This window comes from Microcebus murinus, chromosome 5 (genome assembly GCF_040939455.1).
Source record: "Microcebus murinus isolate Inina chromosome 5, M.murinus_Inina_mat1.0, whole genome shotgun sequence".
Taxonomy (NCBI): domain Eukaryota; kingdom Metazoa; phylum Chordata; class Mammalia; order Primates; family Cheirogaleidae; genus Microcebus; species Microcebus murinus.
Window position 1 is genome coordinate 24826255 of NC_134108.1, and position 21212 is coordinate 24847466.

The following is a 21212-nucleotide window of genomic DNA, read 5'->3' on the forward strand; positions in this document are numbered from 1 at the left end:
GCCGGACGCGCCCGGCTCCGGCCGCCAGGGGGCGCCGCGACCCAGACAAGGCCCAGACCCGACCGCGGGCGGCTCGGGCCGGGCCAGCGCCCCCTGCCCGGTGCCCTGCGCAGGGGACAGGGAGCCTAGCCAGGGGACCCGACTGCGGCGCTCGCCCCCGTCGCTTTCTTTGGGCCCCCCTGCGCCCCGCCCTTGTTTTGAGCTGAGCTGGCAGGCGGAGTGTGGCCCGTGGGCAGCGCCGCCTGGCGCGGTCTCTGTGCGACCGGCTCGGGCGCCCCGCCCGCGCTGCTCCTGCCGCCGCCACGCCCGGGCGGTGTCGCCGCGACCGCCCGCCCTCGGGGCGACTCCCGCCGGGCGCCCCAGGAGAGGCTGGAGGGAGAGCCTGCCGCACCCCTGCGGGCCCGAGAGGGTGGCCTAGGTCCCAAACAGCCTTCAGGGGGCCTCAGAGAATCTTGAACGGTCCTGTCTTGACTCTTCCCCAAAATGACCCCAAGCCCACCTGCCCTAGCAGGATGACGGCGGGGGGGAGGGAGCGGAGGAGGAAAGGAGGCCCAGACCCAGTAGTGCTTCTTACAAACTGTAATTAGATGTATTCTTTATTTTTTTTCCAAGAGATTTCCACATACCATGCAATCGCCCTTTTAAAGTGTACTATTCAATGTTTTTCGTGTATTTAGAGTTGATTTGGAAAGATTTTTGCTCCTCACGTTAAAGACACCCTGGCCTATACCCTTTAACTACTACTCCCCAATTTTCCAACACCCCTCCACCCCCTGCCCCCCAGGGCCTAGGCAACTACTAATTTGCTCTTTGTCTCTATGGGTTTGCCTATTCTGGACGTTTCATATAAAATGGAATCATACATATACTATGTGATCTTTTGTGACTGGCTTCTTTCACTTGGTGTAATGTTTTCAAGGTTCATTCCCGTGGTAGCATGTACTAGTACTTCGTTCCTTTTTGTCACTTAAAAATATTCCATTGTATGGGCCTGGTGCTTTTAAAGCAATTAGTGTCTTTTCTTTCCCTTGCCTTTCTCTGCCCTAATAACTGTGCAGTGGCCCGAGGACACAGGACACTTTCTAGTGGTTATATCACATCTATTATTATGCAGAGCTAAGTGCGAATTTGTGAAGACTAAGTAATGAATTTGACTGTTTTTAAAAAATAGCCTGTTTACTTTATGTAACAGATATATGATCCATTGCTTAGGTGACTTTGCAAAGTTGAGACTATGACTTTATTGCAGAGGGTTTTTTTTTTTAAAGGAAAAGGAAGTATTTTACCTTGTTGCTTAAGAAATCTGTTGTTCTTTTAATCTTCAGGGTATTGTTGACAGTTATCAATGCTTTTTCTGGGGAAGCATTTTATTTGTAGAAAACCTGAAGCTAAATTTGGAGACATCCTTTTGTCAGGATTTGCAATATGCAATTAATGAAGATAACAGCAGGTAATTAGGCTGAATTATCTGTATTTACAAAGTGGTAACTAGTTGTACATTAATAAAGTAACAGAGGAAGGAAAGAAAAGGATTTATTTTTAAATAATAGGATTTCAGTTAGAACAAGTTTAATAAAGATTGAAAGGTTAAAGTTTTATAGCCATATTTCAAAATAATCAAGTTAGTTTTCTTATTGATTAATTGTGGTAAATTTGCTCTTTTTACTAGCTCATACGTAATCAATGTTTATGTGACACTATGAAACAGATATTTTATTTAAGTTTTACAGCAAGTTTTTTTTCTTTTTTTTTAATTTCATCATATTATGGGAGTACAGATATTGTTAAGGTTATATATATTGCCCTTGCCACCCACCCCCAGTCAGAGCTTCTAGTGCGTCCATCCTCCAGGTGGTGTGCATGGCAGTCATTATGTAAGTATACACCCATCTCCTCCTTCCCCCTCCCACCTGCCCGACACCTGATAAATGTGTTTTGGGTTTTTTTTTTTTTTTTGACATTTTGGTTACATTTTATATCTTTGCCTCTCCCTAGGAAGGGTTAGAGGTATGCCCTTCCTCTGCACAATGCTCACCACATTCCTCAGATGTGGGTCTACCACCACCCCCAATCCCTGGTGAGCACCACCACCATTTGAGCATATTAGTTTTTTTTTGTTTTGTTTTGTTTTTAATTATTTTTTTTATTTTGGTATATTATGGGGGTACAGATTTTAAGGTTTCAATAAATGCCCATTTCCCCCCCTCCCCCCAAAAGTCTGAGTCTCCATCATGACCATCCCCCAGATGGTGCACATCTCACTCACTATGTATGTATATACCCACCCCCCTCCCCCCTCCCACCTGCCCAATACCCTATTACTGTAGCACCTATGTGTCCACTTAGGTGCTACTCAGTTAATACCAGTTTGCTGGAGAATATATCTGGTGCTTGTTTTTCCATTCTTGGGATACTTCACTTAGTAGTATGGGTTCCAGCTCTAACCAGGAAAATATAAGGTGTGCTATATCACCATTGTTTCTTAGAGCTGAATAGTACTCCATGGTGTACATATACCACATTTTATTAATCCATTCTTTGATTGATGGGCACTTGGGCTGTTTCCACAGCCTTGCAATTATGAATTGTGCTGCTATAAACATTCGAGTTTTAATCAGTCAGAACCAATTTGATGGTGAGTACATGTGGAATCCATTTTCCTGATCTTGTGTTGCTTCACTTTGGATAATGGGCTTAAGCTCAATCCAGGGTAGTATAAGGGGTGCTAGCTTGCTGTCATTTCTTAGAATTGAGTAATATTCCATTGTGAACATATACCAAATTTTAATTATCCACTCATGAATTGATGGGCACTTGGGTTGTTTCCATGTCCTTGCAATAGTGAAATTGTGCTGCCATAAACATTCGGGTGCAGATGTCTTTATAATAGAATGTCTTATGCTCTTTTGAGTAGATGCCTAACAATGTTATTGCTGGATTGAATGGTATTTCTATTTTTAGCTGTTTGAGGTATCTACAAATTCTTTTCCACAAAGGTTTCACTAATTTGCAGTCCCAAGCAAGTTTTGAGATAAGTCATAATTTTTACATTTAAAAATCAATGAAGCATCCTGGAGTGGTGGCTCACCCCTGTAATCCTAGCACTCTGGGAGGCCAAGGCAGGAGGGTGGCTTGAGATGAAGAGTTCAAGACCAGCCTGAGCAAGAGACCCTGTCTTTACAAAAAATAAAAAAATTAGCCAGGTACGGTGCCTGCAGCCCAGCTACTTAGGAGGCTGAGGCAGGAGGATCACTTGAGCCCAGGAGTTTGAAGTTGCAATGAGCTATGATGATGCCACTGCATTCTACCCTGGGCAACAGAGTGGACTCTGTCTCAAAAAAAAAAAAAGAAAAACGAAAAAAATCAGTGAAACCGGTAGAGGAGGAGTTGGCCTTTTGTTGTTGTTGTTGTTAGTCTTTCAAATAGTATTTATCTTCAATTAATTAACAAGCAATATTTTTTTTATTTTAGCATATTAAGGGGGTACAAGTGTTAAGGTTCCTTATATTACCCATGCCCCCCTCCCACAAGCAATATTTTAGAAGCAGATATTTAGTGCTTTTTTGGTCAGGAAAGACTAAGTTATGCTGTGGAAACAACCTCAGATAGTACTGGCTATAAGTTATAGATTGTTTCTTGTTCGTGCAAAGTCCTTACTGGGTCTGACTGTGGCCTCGGGACATGCCCTTTCTATGAGATGGTGCACTGTGGCACCTTGATATCAACAGGTGACGCCACAATCACCCCACCATGAGAAGAAAACATTGAGAGTCCTGCAGCAGCAATTGCAGCCAATTCCCCTTATTCATGCTAGTTACATTTCTTAAAGTCACCATGATCACTGAATTAGCAAATACTGAACCACTGCTCCTGGGGGAAATATAGAGTTGGCTCTTGTGAACCTCTAGTCACCATATTTTCAGCAACCATTGAGTACATCACCTTGTTTTATGTGTGTTTCTGTATAAAGATATCGTATTTAATATGTATTGCTGGTTCATTAACACTGAACTCATGACCAACAGCATTGTAACTCATGCCTAAATGAAGCTTCTGTAACACACCTGTCTTCTCCATAAGGCACATCACAGCCGTCTTGCACTTAGGAACTCTAGCCAGCACTTCAGCCCTACACCTGGGAGCTGCTTTAAGTAACAAGCAAAAAGCACAAAAATGTGAAAACATGACACTCAACAGACTGTAAAAAGAACATTGTTTACAGTATGAGAACTAAAGGAGACAGAGTGTCACCTCAGCTGGGAATGCATACACTTGGCAGCTGTTCTGTGCATGCACATGTCTGTGAGTGACCCACAAGTACTATGAGTATTGATTGTGGGATTACAAATATATTTTAGCACTAGGTGAATTTGCAAATATAGAATTTGTGAATAATGGGGATCAACTGTAAATGTTTCCCATAGTAAGTTAAATAAGTTGCTTCCATCCACATTTCATTGAACCAAAGCAATTCACCCAGGCTTGATTAATATCAAGGGGTGTGAAAGTATAATCACTTTGTGTTCTCAAAGGAGAACTAAAAATATTTGAGAAAAGCACTGTCTATAATATCATTTAGTCACTCATTGATTATTTATTCTAAACTTGTAGCAGATTTTATTCCCCAAAGATGTTTGCAACGTTATCTCCAATGTGCTGTTCTTATAACATGAATTTGACATAGTTCCCATTGAGAGACAGAGGTTTATGCTCTCTTTCCTTGAAACTGGGAAGGCTTGTGACTATAGTAGAAGTAATACTGTGTGACTTCCAAGGCTGGATTGTTAAAGCCTTCCACCTAGTTTGGGTCACTTGCTCTTAGAATACAACAGCCATGATGAAGGGAAGCCCAAGCAGCTCCATGGAGAGCCATGAATAGGTTCCTGGCTGAGGTCCTGGCTGAAAGTTGGCATTAACCACTGCACATGTGAGTGAGAAAATGTTCAGATGGTTCCAGCCACCTGCCATTGAGTCACCTCCAGACATCCTCGAGTCTTCCCAACTGAGGTCCCAATGGTCATGGAACAGACAGACGTAAGCTTTCTCTGCAGTACCCACAAAACCTATGAGAATAAAAAATTAGTTATTTTTTAAATGACATTAAATTTGGGGTGATTTGTTTTTCAGAAAGAATAATTTAAAGAGTATTTACTCTGTGTAGTACTGTAGTAGGTGTTGGTGGGTTTTAGCAAAGAACAGAATTTGGTCCTGGCCTTGACATGTCTGACTGTCACATCTTCTTTTGCTCCACGGTCACTTGTACACCCACTACATAATTAACTACGTGTTCTTTTTATAGTTACCATTGTCTCAAATGTAATAACTGTAACATAGGTAGCAACTTAGTATTCTAACAAGAAACGTAATCTTCTCTTTTGGCTGGCTTCTCTAGTTTTGTTGAGAATTATAATATTCATTATTTAGACACAAATAATTTAGACACAAATGAAGCCCCTTTTACATTGAGCACTTTGCTCAGTGCCTGATCCATAATTGCATGATAAATGTTGAATGAATGCCAGTCACAGAATTTATCAGACACATAGAGAGTGATTGAGTGTTTTTAGGAGCACCTGCGAACCACCTTTCTTATGCACCACAGAAAATGAAGAAACATTTATTAAATTGTGGGGTGGAGGCTACAAAAGCTAACGCCTAAAGCTGGAGATGCCTTTAAAGATTAAAACATCAAATTTTAATGAGAGCGAGGCGAGCCTTGATATAACTTCTGAGTCTGTAGTAAGTGTTCATGAAAAAAGAGAGGGACGTCCACACTGATTTTAAAAGTTTCATACTTTGAAATAAAAATAAATAACCAAATATATGACAACTAGATAGCTCACATTCTCCAAAGCACATAAAAGAAACTAATCCTTGACACAGCTAAGATAAAATGTTTCTAATAGATCACTTGATTAAAGATTGTTTCCGAAAAACTTAGGGCAGTTAAAACATTCCCTTAAACTCTTACATATAGGGTTTTTACTAGGTTTTTGCATTAGAATTATTATATTATTTATTGATTAGCACAAATCAAAGAATTGGGAGGAATCGGACTTGATTTCCTAATGACTTTTAGAACAGGGGTGTCACAGTGGTTCAATGTCCCATTTCCAGAAGAGGAGCTTCCTTGCCCTCATCTTGAGCAGACCTGTGAACCAGTTGATTCTCAGCCTGCTTGTAAGTCCTGCATTACAGTCTCTCAGCTAGTTCTACACCTGAGTTTGTTTGTGTCCACATGTACAGGGTCAGATCCAGGCATGAGAAAGGTAAGTAGCAGATTAAAAATTGACTTCAAGATGGAGAAAAGGTTTAGCAGTAATGCCTGGGATGTCTCATCTTCTAGATTAGTGCCTCTCATGTGATCTGCGATAAAATATTATTTATTTTTAAAATTTCCAGTTCATCATAAATCAATATGTGATTCTACTGCACAAAACTATATGCAGCTCCTGCTACTGGCTACTTAACCCACAATGTCTATAGTAATTTAATTGCTTTATACCAGTATCAGAGAGATGAGTCCACTGATCACATGCATGGATTTTGTAAAACTGTTAAGTTGTTCTCAATGTCTCTACACACTTACTCTCAATTTCTTTAATGATCTTATCTTAGACTGGTAACAAATAGTTTGTGAGCCAGCACCAGTTCATGGACCATGCTTTGAAGAGTGCTGAGTTGGATGGCTGTCCCAATCTCCTGTTTGGCCAGACCTTAATTTAAGGTCTCCAATCTTTCTGCCTTGCAGTACCTCTGGGGTTTACTCTCTGGGTACCTGGCTTGTATTTACACTTAAGGAAGATTATTTACATATGAACATGAATTATATGTTTGTATTCTATCTTCTTCAATTTCTATTGCTATAAATTCACATTTAAATAGATTATATACAATTTTATTTTAGTTTGGTTTTATTATTTATTTATTCAATGTATAGAAATATGGGGCTTTTGCCCAAGGTTCATATATACATATATTTGTACAAGTCAGCTAATGGCATGATGCATAGACATTATTAGCTTCTCCATGCAGGAGCACTTAATGGATGAGGTACAGACATGTTGAGATCTGTTTGTGTTGCTTTCACAGCTAGAATTCCCTGAGTTTGGACCTTCACTTGAAGCATTAGGACAATCAAAGCAATGCCTCCGTCTGTGGCCAGTACAAGACTCATTCCACTAGTGAGAGTGTAAACGGTGGGATATTTTTGATTCCATTAGACGAATTGGGCATCAGTTTCTGGACTGCCATGATTTCAGTCTTTCTGTAGTCTCAGATTCCGTAGCCTGTGCCCTTCAATGTGGGCAGCTGCTCCTCTGCCGGCTTGGAAGGCAGCTCCTTCTTGGCTTAAACCCACATTTAAAAATCTGGGTTTTTGTCAGAAGTCTGCCACCTTCTGGTGTGATTCAGTCTCACTGAAACTGTTTCTTCATTTGTACAAATGGATGGTATTCATCTCATATGATTTTGAGGATTTCAAGAGGTAATGCTCGGTTATCTCTTAGCCCAATACTTTGTACGTTGTGTCCTGATAAAGGATAGTTATTAGTATGGTCTTTTGTGAATAAAAACCATTTCCTTAAGAACTGAGATCTGTTCGTTGAACTCATTGGTCGTCTGCCCATTGGACACCAATGTGCACTCTACATATAGAAGAAAACTTACTGAGATCACTTGGTAACTTATTGTTAGGATGACATTAACAAAATGGAAGGGAGGAAGTGAAAGTATGGCTAGAACCACTGAACGCTTGTAGGGGAGGAGAGAAATTAGTTCCTATTTCCTCTGAAAAAAATTCTGGTTTCTCTTGTTTCATTTCCTGAAGTTTGCTTGCATTTGAATTGGAATAGCCTCCTTCCCAGGGCTGCAATATGACTGTCGTGGGCCCAAGGCACTCATACTAAAATTATAAAATATACTAATTATATTTTATGACTGTATTGATTCAAACATGAATACAATCTTTAAACCCAAAAGTTATTTTTTTTTCTTTTGATTTTAAGAGAAATTAAAACATCTTCATGGGCCCCCTAAAAATAATGTGAGCTTTGGGGATGGTGTCCAGTCCCACCACAAGCAATTTAGATGTTTTAGCTTCCTTATGAGAGAGTGATAACATATGTTGTATTATATGGGATGATAAATGCAAACAAGAGCTAATACTTACTGTGTCCTTAGGGCAGACATATGTTTTAACACTGGATTGTCCCAACAACCCTCCGAGGCAGGTCCTATTAATGTGATAAAGGAATAAATAATAATGAAGATTCAATGCTTGAAATCAGAATATTTAATTTTTTCCTCACCTTGTTCAGAATCCGGTAGAAGAAGAATGCTAATATTGGCCCTTTAAAACATCCAACTATGTGCATTGTTTGAGAACTTTAAATAATTAGAGGACAAGAGGATATATTTTACCTGTATTGCAGAGTCCTGCCCAGCAGGGAGAACACTGTGGCCTCAAGAATTTTTTATGCTTATGATGCCTGATTCCCATATTGGAGGAGTAAAAAAGAAATACTGTATGTGGTTATCTAGAAGTTATTTGAGAAGAAATTCAGCTCTTTATACACACTTTATATTAAAATATATACTTAATATCATTTCTTAAAAACAATCCCTATGTGTATGTGTATATGGTAAATGTATACTATGTGTGTGTATATATATATATATATAATGAATAATTCTTGCTGTAACAATGTTTAGAAAATAATTTCTTCTTACATAAACTATTCTTTTCCTTTTTTAAAAAAAGACTTTATTTTTTTTTTAGAGCTGTTTTAGGTTCATAGCAAAATTGAGAGGAAGTACAGAGAATTTCTGTATACCACCTGCCCCACAAGTATATGACCTCCCCAACTATCAGCGTCTTGCACCAGAGTGGTCCATGTGTTACAATCAAGGAACCTACACTTTAAATGTTCCACTCTACTCCACTTGCTTGCATGGTTTTTGAGAATAAGCTGGATATAATTCTTACTTTTGCCCCTCATAGGTAAGATGTTTTTTCCCCTCTGGCTTCTTTCAAAATTTTGTCCTTCTCTTTGATTTTCTGCTGTTTGGATATGATATGCCTCGGCATAGTTTTGGCACATTTATCCAGCTTGATGTTCTCTAAGATTCCTGGTTCTGTGCTTTGGTGTCCGACATTCATTTGGGGGAAATTTGCAGTTATTATTGCTTCAAACATTAATATTTTCTTCTGTTCTTTTCTCTCTTCTCCTTCTAGTATCTCCTTCCATTATGCATATGTTACATCCATTTGTAATTGTCCTACAATTCTTGAATATTCTGTTCCTTTTTTTTCCAGTTTTTTTTCTCTCTTTGCTTCTCTGTTTCTGAAGTTTCTATTGGCTTATTCTCAAGCTCAGAGATTCTTTCTTCAACTGTGTCTAGTATACTAATGAGCACATTAAAGGCATTCTTCATGGTGTTGTAATATTTTTGATCTCCAATACTTTTGATTTTTTTCTTAGAATTTTCATCTATTTATATTTCTCATCTGTTCTTGCATGTTGTCTGCTTTTTCCATTAAAGCTCTCAGCATATTAATCATAGTTGTTTTACATCTCAGTCTGATAATTTCAACATCCTTGCCATATCTGAGTCTGGGTTCTGCTGTTTTCTCTCTCTCTTCAAACTGTGCTTTCTGTCACTTAGCATGCCTTGTAATTTTTTGTTGAAAGGTGGACGTGATACACTAGGTACCAGCAAGCCTGGTCATCATGCCTTTAGTAATGTGGTGGTAAGGTGTGGGGAGAGGGTGTGTTCTATAGTCCTATGAAGGGGTCTCAGTCTTTTAGGGAGCCTGTGAACTACACAAGTGCTTCTCAGTATTCCTCCTCCCCTTTAGGTGGGGCAGGATGGCTAGAGGGGGCAGGAGTGGAGTATTTTCTTTCCCCATGAGGAAGGATAGAGAGGGATTGTCTTAGTCTGTTTTCTGTTGCTTATAATGGTATACCTGAAACTGGGTAATTTATAAGGAATGAAATTTATTTCTTATAGTTCTGGAGGCTGAGAAGTCCAAGGTCAAGAAACTACATCTAATGAGGCCCTTCTTTGCTGGTGGGCACTTTGGTAGGCACTCTCTGCAGAGTTTGGAGGCAGCACAGGGCATCACATGGCAAGAGGGCTGAGCGTGCTAGCTTAGTCTCTTCCTTTTCTTATAAAGCCACCAGTCCCACTTCCATGATAACTCATTAATCCATTAATCTATGAATGATTAATCTAATCATGATAGTAGAGCCATCATGACCCAGTCACCTCTTAAATGCCCCATCTCTCAATACTGCCACTTTGGGGATTACATTTCACCATGAGTTTTGGTGGCAACAAATATTCAAACCATAGCAGGGCTGAAGTTGGGTTTATTCTTTCCCCAGGTGAGTCAGATTCTGCTGAAACCCCAGCAGGTTAGGCTGTGGTAAAATAGTTTCTCCTGAGCACAGGCCTCGTTAAGAGAAATAGCAGGCTCTGGTGTATTTCAAAATGGTTACTCCCTCTGCTCCTACTAGAAGCACAGGGGGAGTTTTCTCTTCTCTTCAGTGTGAGAACCTGGGAGGGCACCTGAAAGTAAAACTCACAAGTGTGGAGTCCCACCTCCCCATGAATGGTTCCTCCCTGGAGTTTTTTTTTAACTCTCTGAGTTGTCCACAACCAACTTCCAGCAATTCATCAATTACAGTTTGGGTTTTCCTGCCCCAGCACTGGCTCCTGGAGGTTTCTGTTCAGGTAAGTTGTGATTTTCTGTGTCTACCTGTCTGTCTCTCCAACTTTGGGGTCAGTGATTTGTCCTGTGATCTCAGTTCTCTAATGGATCTAGGCAGATTTGTTGATTTTTTTCAGTTTGTTCAGCTTTTTAAGATTGTTTGAACAGCTTCCAAGTTCCTTACAAGTCAGAGCAGAAAGCAGACTTTATTTCCTTTTTAATAAAATGATGGCTTAAAGGTATTTTGTGGTCCAATGTAGAATTTAGTGAAATTCACTGATTCTGTTACATGCCCTCCTATTCGTAATCTTTTTTGGCTAGAATTATTTCTTCCCTAAGTACTTCTTAGTTGTTAACATTTTAGTTCTTCTATTTGTGGATTTCCTTCAACTCCACTTTTTCTTGGAGTGCTAACAACCAGACTACCATGCTTGCCAGTTGTGTCAACATTTAAACAAGGGTGTACTGTTTACACTGTTCCTGACGTTCTGCCTGCAAATCCCGCTTTGCGAATTGAGTTGGCTGCAGCCACACATTAGGCTGATGGTGTCAGGAAACAGTTTACAGAGAATGTTGGGTTATAAGTGAAGGCTCATGCTGTATTTACAGATCTAGTTTTCTCTGAACCTGTTGGCCTACATCTGTACACTTTGAAGCTTACCTGTATTTTGTGGCCCACTCACATTACCTAGAGTAATGGCTTTCAACCCTGGCTTCATGTTAGAATCACTGGTTCTATTTCTATTTAATTGGTCTGGGTGGTCCTGGTATTAGTATTTCTAAAAGTTCCCCAAGTGAGTCTACTATGTGTTCAGGTATAGCAAGGGCCAGCAAACTTTCTTTGTGAAGGACCACACAGCAAATCTTTTAGGCTTTGAAGGTCATCTAGTCCCAACTCTGACCTTGTAGTGCAAAAGTAGCTATAGGCAAGTGAGTATGGCTGTGTTCTAAGAAAACCTATTTCAAGACACTGAAATTTGAATTTATATAATTTTCAAGCATCATGAAATGTTATTTAATGTTTCTAGCTATTTAAAAGCATGAAACCATTCTTGTAAGACATACAAAAACAGGTTGCAAGTGGGATTTGATATTTGGGTTATAATTTGGCAACCCCTGGGTTATAGTTTATCTGTGTCACTGCTTCAGTTTGGTTCCACAAAATAAAATGTTTCTTTCCTGGATCACTGATAACATTTTAAATGAGTCCTAGTATTGGTTACTTATTTTAAACAAGTCTTATCAGAGCATTTAAAATATGGCAATGCGTTTACTTAGTAGCCTTAGAAATTGTAGCAGTTGGGATGCTTTTGTCTATAAGTAGCAAGTCTGGTTTAAATGGCTTAAAATGTTAGGAAAGTTATTCTGTCATTAAAATACAGGCAGTTTCGGGGTTAATTCAGCAGCGCTACAGTGTCATTAACCTAGGAGTTTTCTGTTTTCTTACTCTATTTTTTTTTTTACTTATTTTTCCCTTAAAAGTTTATTAATTAACTTGATTAATTACAGTCCCTTAAATATTTACGGGGGCACAAATGTTTAGGTTACATATATTGCCTTTGCCCCACCTGAGACAGAGCTTCAAGTGTGTCCATCCCTATACAGTGTGCACTGCACTCATTAGGTGTGAATATACTCACCCCCGCCCGGCACCCGATGAATGTTACTACTATATGTGCACTTATGTGTTGATCAGTTAATACCAATTTGATGGTGAGTACATGTGGTGCTTGTTTTTCCATTCTTGGGGTACTTAGTAGAATGGGCTCCAGCTGTATCCAGGATAATATAAGAAGTGCTAGGTCACCATTGTTTTTTGTGGCTGAGTAGAACTCCATGGTATACATATATACCACATTTTATTAATCCACTCATGGATTGCTGGGCACTAGGATTGTTTCCACATCTTTGCAATTGTGAATTGTGCTGCTATAAACATTCTAGTGCAGATGTCTTTTCTACAGAATGTCTTTTGTTCCTTTGGGTAGATGCCTGGTAATTGTCCTACTCTACTATTCTCATTTCCGGTCATGACTGCTGTCTTGCTTCATGGTTGCAAGATGGCTGTGGCAGCCCCACGTATCACATGCAGACCCATAACATCCAGCAAAGAGGAGGAGTATTTCCTTCTGTATTTTGATTTTTAATAGTGAGGCAAACTTTTCTAGAATAAGCCCTTCCTCCTCATAGATCTCTCCTTAGTTCCCAAAGACCAAGTAAGTCCCTGGTGAAGGACTTAAGACCACCATGATTAATTGTCACGATGTAGCCCCTGGGTTTTGGAAGGGCCAGCCTGCCTTGGGTAGGCGATTTTAGGATCCCAGAACCAAATCAGGGTTCTGATTAGAAGGAGGTTCTGTTAGAAGGTTCTGTTAGAAGGAGGAATGGCAGTTGGGAAAGAATTAACAGTCTCATACAGAACTAAATTCTTGGGATTAAAAAAATCTGAAGAAAGCTGTGTGCTGAGTTTCTCATTTCTATTTATTTCCCTTAAAGCAGGGGTCCCCAACCTATGGTGGGGTGTGTAATTATTATATATTACAATGTAATAATAATAGAAATAAAGTGTGCAATAGCTGTAATGTACTTGAATCGTCCTGAAATTATCCCTACCTCATCCCCCCATCCATGGAAAAATTGTCTTCCATGAAAACAGTCCCTAGTGCCAAAAAGATTGGGGACTGCTGCCTTAAAAAAACATTAGAGAATTTGTCAGTACAATTTCCGTAAAAGTAATCTTATTGATTTTCACCTAAGTAGGCTATATTTTGCTTTAGTCTTCAAAGACACAACTATTATATCAGATTACATTTAAGAAGAAAGGTATCCTATTTTTGTCTACTTTGTTGTTTTAAACTTTACCACATTGTATATCTAGTATAAAAATATTCATGCCAAAAATGATTTTTTAAAAAGCTACCAGTTTTTTTATTTGAATCATCACAAATTGTCTAGTTTTGCATTTTATATTGTGAGAATGATAAAAATTGTTTTCAAAAGACTTATAGCATGGAATAAGAGTTTGAGAGCTATGCAAGACATGCCACACTCCCACCTCCCCTCCCTACCACTCCCATGAGTGTTTTGATATACCTCCCAAGTGGTAAAAACCCACCTCTGTCTCCCCATTTGAAAAACCACCAAGGGAGATTTGTATCAATTCTTAACTCTACTGTGCTCAACCTGCTGAGCACCTGCCCACATCAAGAGCATGGGTGGAAATTCCACTTTTGCAATTTCTTGGGAGAGCATCTGGCACAGTGGAAGGTGCTTCTGCCCAGGACAGAGAGGCCAGGCTCTGGTCCCAGCTCTGCCTTTTACAAGCTAGATAACATTGGACAAGTCACTTAACCCCTCTGAGCTCTAGTTTTGATGCCTATAAAGCAAGAGTTTGAACTATGTGGTTTATAAGGTCCCTGTTGGAGCTAATCTGTTTTTCCCTACCATATGGTCCAAAATTTTGCCTTTCTTTTTCCAATGTTTTGGAAAAACATTGGACTGATTTCTGTCATTGCTATTTGGTGAAGGTACAAATTCAATCATAGTACTATAGCATTATATAGTCCATCTCTGCAAAGAGATGATAGACAGTGGAGCATGCTAAGATAATGTGTTATAGCAGCACGCTCACTTCTGCCACAGCACTGTAAGACCATCCTGGGTGGTCTAGGATGAGATATTCCCACATGACTAAACCAAATCCCTCCCCCATTCCCAAAAGCAAATCAGAAGACAAGCAAGGGTGACACTACAAAGGAATTAACTTTGGAAAGCTTTATTATTGTTGTTTTTAACTGAAATGTGTGCAAATGTCTGTACATTTTAATATTAAGTTTCATTGTTAATATTTTACCGTTATTTACAACCATTGACCCCTGCAGCTCTAGAGATGTCTGTTACATCCCTGTAAAACTCTCTGTGCATTTGGAGCATTCACACAGAAGAGGAACAAAACATGAGATCCTAAAAATCTGGTATAGGAGGAAAATTATTTGGTTGCAAAAGCAGTTTCCTTTGGCCAGTCCAGCATTTTTCTTTTTTTTTTTTTGTTCTTCAGAGTCAGTCCCTATGCTCACTAGTAATTCAAAACATTTTTTTTCTTCATCTCACATAGAACATTCCTATTTTTCTCAGGGGGATTATACATTTTAGGAGAGCCAAGTCATCTTTAGGAGAAGGTGGGGAACTTTTCCCTAAGGAATCTGGTAACTAGGTTAACTAGATTGGCATTTGTCAAGGTTTGCCTCCAGTCTGAAGTGTCCCCTTGCCCCGGGCCTTCTCCCCCTTCTCCTGGGGCTCTTTAAAAGCCCTCCAAGAGCAGTTTATGTTTGCCCATTTGGTCCAGGTGAACCCCCTTCATTCTGAAGGACTCTATCCCGGGCCTCTTCCCCTACAGGATTCCTGGTGGCCTCTTCATAGGAGGGCGGTAAACACCCAGGCAGCGGGGGCAGGGGGGAGTAGGGGAAGTCCTGCTCGCCGCCCCAGGGGAAGCTGGGCAGGAAGTCAGTCACCTCCCCTGCAGGCGGGCGCTCTGGGAGGTCCACGCTGAAAACCTGGTCCTGGGGCTGCCGGGACTTGCAGCGGCGGCGCAGGAACAGCAGCAGGAAGGCCAGGAAGAGCAGGATGGTGGCTGGAAGGAGCGTGCACAGGAAGGGCTCCACGTCCTCGTGGGAGGAACTAAGCCTCTGGGTGCCCTGGAGTTAGGGAAGGACACTGAGTCAGGAGAGGGGGAAGAGGCCTCTGCATTTCCAAGGCATCTGCTATTCATCTTGCCCTCCTTCCTCACTCTCAAAATCACTATCATCATTCACATATGCCAAGGAGCTTGAGCCTACATGAAATAAAGTTAATTCACATGATAAAGTGGGAATTCAGAATGTTTAAAAAGTACACATTGATGTTATCCTAAACAATTTCCACAGAAGTAAATATAATAAGATAAATTTTAGTTGGTAGGTCCACCACTCATTCTTTGAATGGAAACTCTATTTATTATTTATTTAGAATGAGACCTGTTGTGACTTCTTGCCACAAAAGATCATAGGGGATATAAGTTCTTTAATTCTGGAACAAAATCTCACATGATGTGTTCATATCACATATAAATAATATTTGAAATTTGATTTGATAGCTGAAAATTTGTTTTTGTAATATTTGTAGAATAAATGTGGAAAATTTTGAACTCTTTAAAAGAATTACAGATACATTCTTGGGCAACCTAAAAGGTATTGATTTTATAACATTAGCTCACATAAATAAATGATGGTTCTTGATGATGTAAATAACATAATGGGCATGAAATGATGCTTCCACAGCAAGGTAGGAAAGCAATGTTAAGAAAATAAATACTGTTCCTAATTGCATAGTCTCTGCTTTTAATAAAGCTACTGAGAAATAATGAAATATTATAAAATTTCTCTATAAAGCATACAGTAAGTAGTATAAATGTTAGTATACTATGTTACTATGTATACATAGTATACTATGTTACTATGGAGGAAAAGAAAACATTTTGGAATTGTGTTTAAAATAAGGAAACAAAATATTAAGCTCCTCACTTATTTAAAAGAAAACCAAATAATTACACTATGACAGCTGGTGTTTTCTCCTTGATTTTGGTGGAAAGGGCAAATGTTTTGCTGGTCATGACCTCATAAGAGAATGGCTTATCTAGAGTTGTTTGTATAATTGGTTTTTTACACACACACACACACACACACACACACACACATATTCCTTAAAGACTATAACTATGCGTGTTGTTTTGACTCAGAATTAGATGGTGTATTTAATATTTATACTGCCAGATATTTTGTCCTCAGTAAAATATGAGTTAGGATATATATGCTTAAAGGGTATAAAGTAAAGGTTTTTTTGAGGTGCAGAGCACAGTCTTTGGGAGGTGAGAACTTTGGCTTTGTATTCCAGTACAACCTTCTGATACCTGTGTGACCATGGACCATTCACTTGCCTTCTCTGGGCTTGGGTTTTCTCCTCTTTGATATGGAAAGAATAACATCTGTTATTGAGGGTTAGCATGAGAATTAAATGAATTAATATGTGTAAAGCACTTGGTGAATAGTAGATATTTATATATTTATATTCTCAGGGACTCAAATGATCAAATTTACTAAACATAAAACACTAAAGATAATTATAATAGAAATCTAGAAAATTATTGCTAAGGCTAGAAAATACAGTGAACATAAAATATGGCATTACTGAATTTATGTTTTAATATATTTTGTCAGAAATATTTTAACAATATTGTTTCTGTATGTAATTGTGAAGTTACGTTTCTAAACTATGGATTCCTTCTGCTTTCTTACAGATAATCTAATTTAATATCAGAATTCTTAACTTAAAATCTGTTGTGACATTATAAGGACTTTGATTACAAAACATATAAGAATAGATGCACCCCCAAATTTGCCACAGTTATTAAGAAATCAAGTTGGAATAAAAAATTAACTATAATTTGTTTTCTCCCTTTAGATGAATCATTAAAAATGTTAAAGATATTATCTCTTGCAGTACTTTCACCCCAATAAACATGGACCATTTTTATAATCTATTTTTTCTTCATTCTCTGTCAATAATACCAGTAATAGTTTCTGATCAGTTGTGTTCATAAAATTTTAAATTCTCTTATATCCTGTAAGTTTAATACACATGGAATGTGAAGATACTTAACATTCCATTTAAAAGGTTTTATGTAATAGATCCTATTGTTTATAATTGTGCTACTTAAGATATTATCAATATTAATTATAAATATTTGGAAAAGGAGAAATACCATAGTCCCTGCCACGATCAGTACTTCCATTGGTTGATTCAAATTTGTCTACATACCAAGTGGCAGTAGAAGACTTCTATCTACTACAGCAGACCAGTAGTTTCTTGAGATAACTTTTCCAGTTAAGAGGTGAACAGACCTATAGGACAAATTCAATATGGTATCCTTATATTTGCTTATTATTCATGGTAGATTGGTTAAAATTGTTGGATTCTTTTTTAATGCAGAAAGGATATCTTTTTTTAGTTAAATATTCCAATTTATTCACTAGCCTCAAAGTTGTTTCTTAACTTTTAATATTTTTCTAATGTGTTTATTGACTCCAGGGCTTTGTTGTTCAGGAGATATTTTAAATAAATGTCCATTTAAAGGTATAACTGCTGAAGGATATATCAACATCTATCTCTACATATCATTTTTTTTTTCTGTAGAAGGTGGTTTTGGGCAACTTGTGTACTACAGTCTTACCCATTGATCTTCTGGAAAGCAATAGGTTGATTTCCCTCTTTCTTGTGTAGTCAGTGGTGTCTCATTGCTCCTCTGACTATAAAACTCTTAGTTTTTAGGTTTCTGCAAATATTTTTCCTTAATGCCGCCTCACATTGAGACTCCTTTGATGATTTTCCAGACAAAGCAAAGCAGGTGCTACATTTCTTAGCAAGAGACAAACCCTCTTTAACCCCCTGTTGTCCCTCCTGAAGCAATATGCTTGGTTTCTGCTAACTGTTAGAAACAGTGGTCACTACACAGTCGAGAACCAAAGGGAGTCTCTTATTGTTGCATATGTGGCCATTGCCTACTGAGCAAAGAACAAAGTCATAACAACAAGGCATACAAATTTGTGACTACTAGCTTCAGATGCTCTTTGATATATGTGATATATCAAGTGTTCTTAGGATATATTTGTGCCAAGATTATTATGTATCATTATCAAAAAAGAAAAATACAACTTTCAAATTTTTCCCTTTAGACCATGCTTATCAATGAATTCATATTTTTGTCCTATCTATAAGGCAAAATGTTGCCACTAAGTTTTAAGATCTTAAAAACATAGGGATTGTTGGTTTTAGAACTGACAAAGAAAAAGCATAAGCCATAGGTACAGACCTGTAGCTGAGTCTCCAGGAGAGGCAGGCTGGGTTCGCTTGTTAACCACTCGTGGGTCCCCCTGCCAGCGTGGCCAAACTTCCTCCAGCTGCTGCCCAGCAGTCCCCGCATGCTTTCATCCAGCTGAGCCCCGGCCACCCTTCCACTTTGCTGCCGGGATCCCAACAACGCTGCTTGCTTTTGGCCTGGATCCAGTTTGGATGTGCTTGGCCGATGGCTATTGGTAAACTCGTCTTCTGATTAGTGGCAACAGGGAAAAGAAACCAACCAGAGAGACATCTCAGGACTGACTTTATTAGATTCTGTGCCTCTGCATTTGTTTTCGTGGCCTTTGTCACTATAATGGTTGGTATCAGATATCAGCCATGGAGGAGATTTCTGATGGGGAGTTTTCTGCATTAGTCCTGTTACCATGCAAAGAATGGTCTCGGCAAATAAAGAGCTGTTTATATTTAGGATATAAATAAGACCCTCTCCCTTCCCTTACCATACCTGTCTCCAGAGACATCTCTGATCAAGAAAAACTACCCAAGCTGAATTCCCTTTAATTATTTCTGGATTCTGTGGTACAGACAGAAGAGGTATTTGGTAGAGAAGCAAGGACTCATTATTAATATTTTACTGAATTATTTAGAAGAAAGATGCCTAATGACAAAATTGTACAGAGGCCAGACACACAATAGCTTAGATTGTTTGGATGAAATGTTTGCTGATTTCAATTTTTTTTAAAACTCAAATTACCAGTACCTAAATAATCTTCCTTCTGATTATCTTGTGAACTTCATAAAATTATTGATCAAGCTTAAAATAAGAAGGTTTCAGTTTGAACATTTGCTGAGTTAACTTTGGGATGCTTGGTCCTATATATTTATTATTTAACATTTAAGACATGGTGGTTAAATTCTTTTACTGGAGTAAACTTTAGCTTTGAAGATTTACTCAAAATATTAGAACTCAATGTTGTAACTACCCACATCTTTATCTTAGCATCATTTCTGTCCAAGTGATTGTCATGATGTCGAAATAATACTTCTTAACTGGGATACCTTTTTTTTTCTTGGTTAGTATTTTCAAATACTAACCCATGGTGGTCTATGGGTAGGTTGCAGGGGATAGTATATTCTCTAAACTTTGTAGATACATGTGCAATTTTCTTGGGAGCATCCATAGTTTTCTTTACCTTTTCAAAGACAACTGTGCTCACCAATAGAATTTGGTACTTTGTCAAATTTCTTATTTGTGGTTAAAGTTTTCATTAAGTGTTCCGGTACCTCAATCAGTAAGGAACTCCTTTTTCGTTTCGTCATTTTATTTCTTGGTGTGGAATAAGCTGATTTTGTGTTTTCAGTTAAAATGTTGCTTTGTTCCATTTATGTGTTTCTATTTTAAGTGTTAGGGTGTGAAGTCCATAGGCAGGTAAGAAAGAATTCTCAGATAGTGTTTAGGATAGAAAGAAGCACCATGTTTTAGTTTTTCTTTGAAGAAAAAGAGGGCCCAGCACCAAGAAATAAAGAGCCATCTCTCCTTGAAGAGGTGGGGAAGCTTGTGCCTCACCTGTCCGCCCAGGAACCCTTCAAGGCTGTTTAAACAAACTCGGAAAAAAAAGTTTTTGTCTGTAAATAGTGACTCTAAAATGACAGTTGATCAGATTGTTTACCCTTTCTTCTCCCCCCTCTCCTGAAGACTCCTTTACCTGGTGAGACATGAAGTGACCAGCTCTGGCAAATGTTAATGAGAATTTATTCTTTTTCCTTTGTTAGCTCAGCTCCTTTTAAGTACTAGGTAAACATCTCTGTAGGAGAGAGATTCATGCTACTAACCTTAGAGACAGGGTTCATGCTACTCTAAGTGGCTGCCAGTTAGAAATTTATTTTTCCTTGTTAGCCCATTAGTAAGACTGTCGTTAAGTAAATCCTGTACCCCTGCCCCTGACACATCAGAAATACCTGGTGACCGGTACGCTATTTTGCTTTCTTGCATATCAGTGGCTTTGCCAGTACTATGGCCTCAATGTAGGTCATCCTTCTCCACCTTATCTACTTATTTAAATACTGTACCTTCAATTCTTCAGAAGCAAATTGGAAATCAGATTAAAAGCATTAAATATGCATCTGTAACATTAACCCTCTTCTAGTAGTAAATAAATCAGACAAAAATTCCTGCTTTTATAAATACATTTTTGAGATCCCAAGAGAAAAAGTTACACAGTGTATATCAGAAGGTGATATATGCTATGGAGAAAAAGCAGAGAAGGGACAGATAGTGAATACTGAAGGACGGGGGCACTTTAAGGGGGAAGTCAAATAAGACCTGTGAGGAGTCCTCTTTGACTGGTATCCTAGCAAAAACCTGGAGGCAGAAAGGGACTAAGCCATGAGGATACTGGATGGAAGAGCATTGCAGAGAACAGCCAGTGCAAAGGCCCTGAGGCAGACACATGCCCTGGTAACTTCAACCAATGGCTGGTAGGCCTGGGTGGCTGAAGCAGTGAGTTAGGAGAAAGGTAGAGGACAAGGTCAGAGGGGATATATGGGGGTTGGAGGTACAGCATAGAGTTCAGGATTTATAGAGCATTGTAAGAGTTTTGGCTTTTAC

General features: G+C 38.9%; 1 protein-coding gene across 1 annotated transcript; it reads right to left on the bottom strand.

Annotated features, from left to right (window-relative positions):
• Positions 1–125: 125 nt before the first annotated feature.
• SMIM28 (small integral membrane protein 28) lies at positions 126–18728 on the bottom strand. Its single transcript, XM_076003563.1, has 3 exons — positions 18618–18728; positions 15047–15408; positions 126–414 (listed from the first exon to the last, which is right to left on the bottom strand). The coding sequence occupies exons 1-3, from the start codon at positions 18726–18728 to the stop codon at positions 126–128; spliced, it is 762 nt and encodes a 253-aa protein (XP_075859678.1).
• Between the last annotated feature and the right edge of the window lie 2484 nt (positions 18729–21212).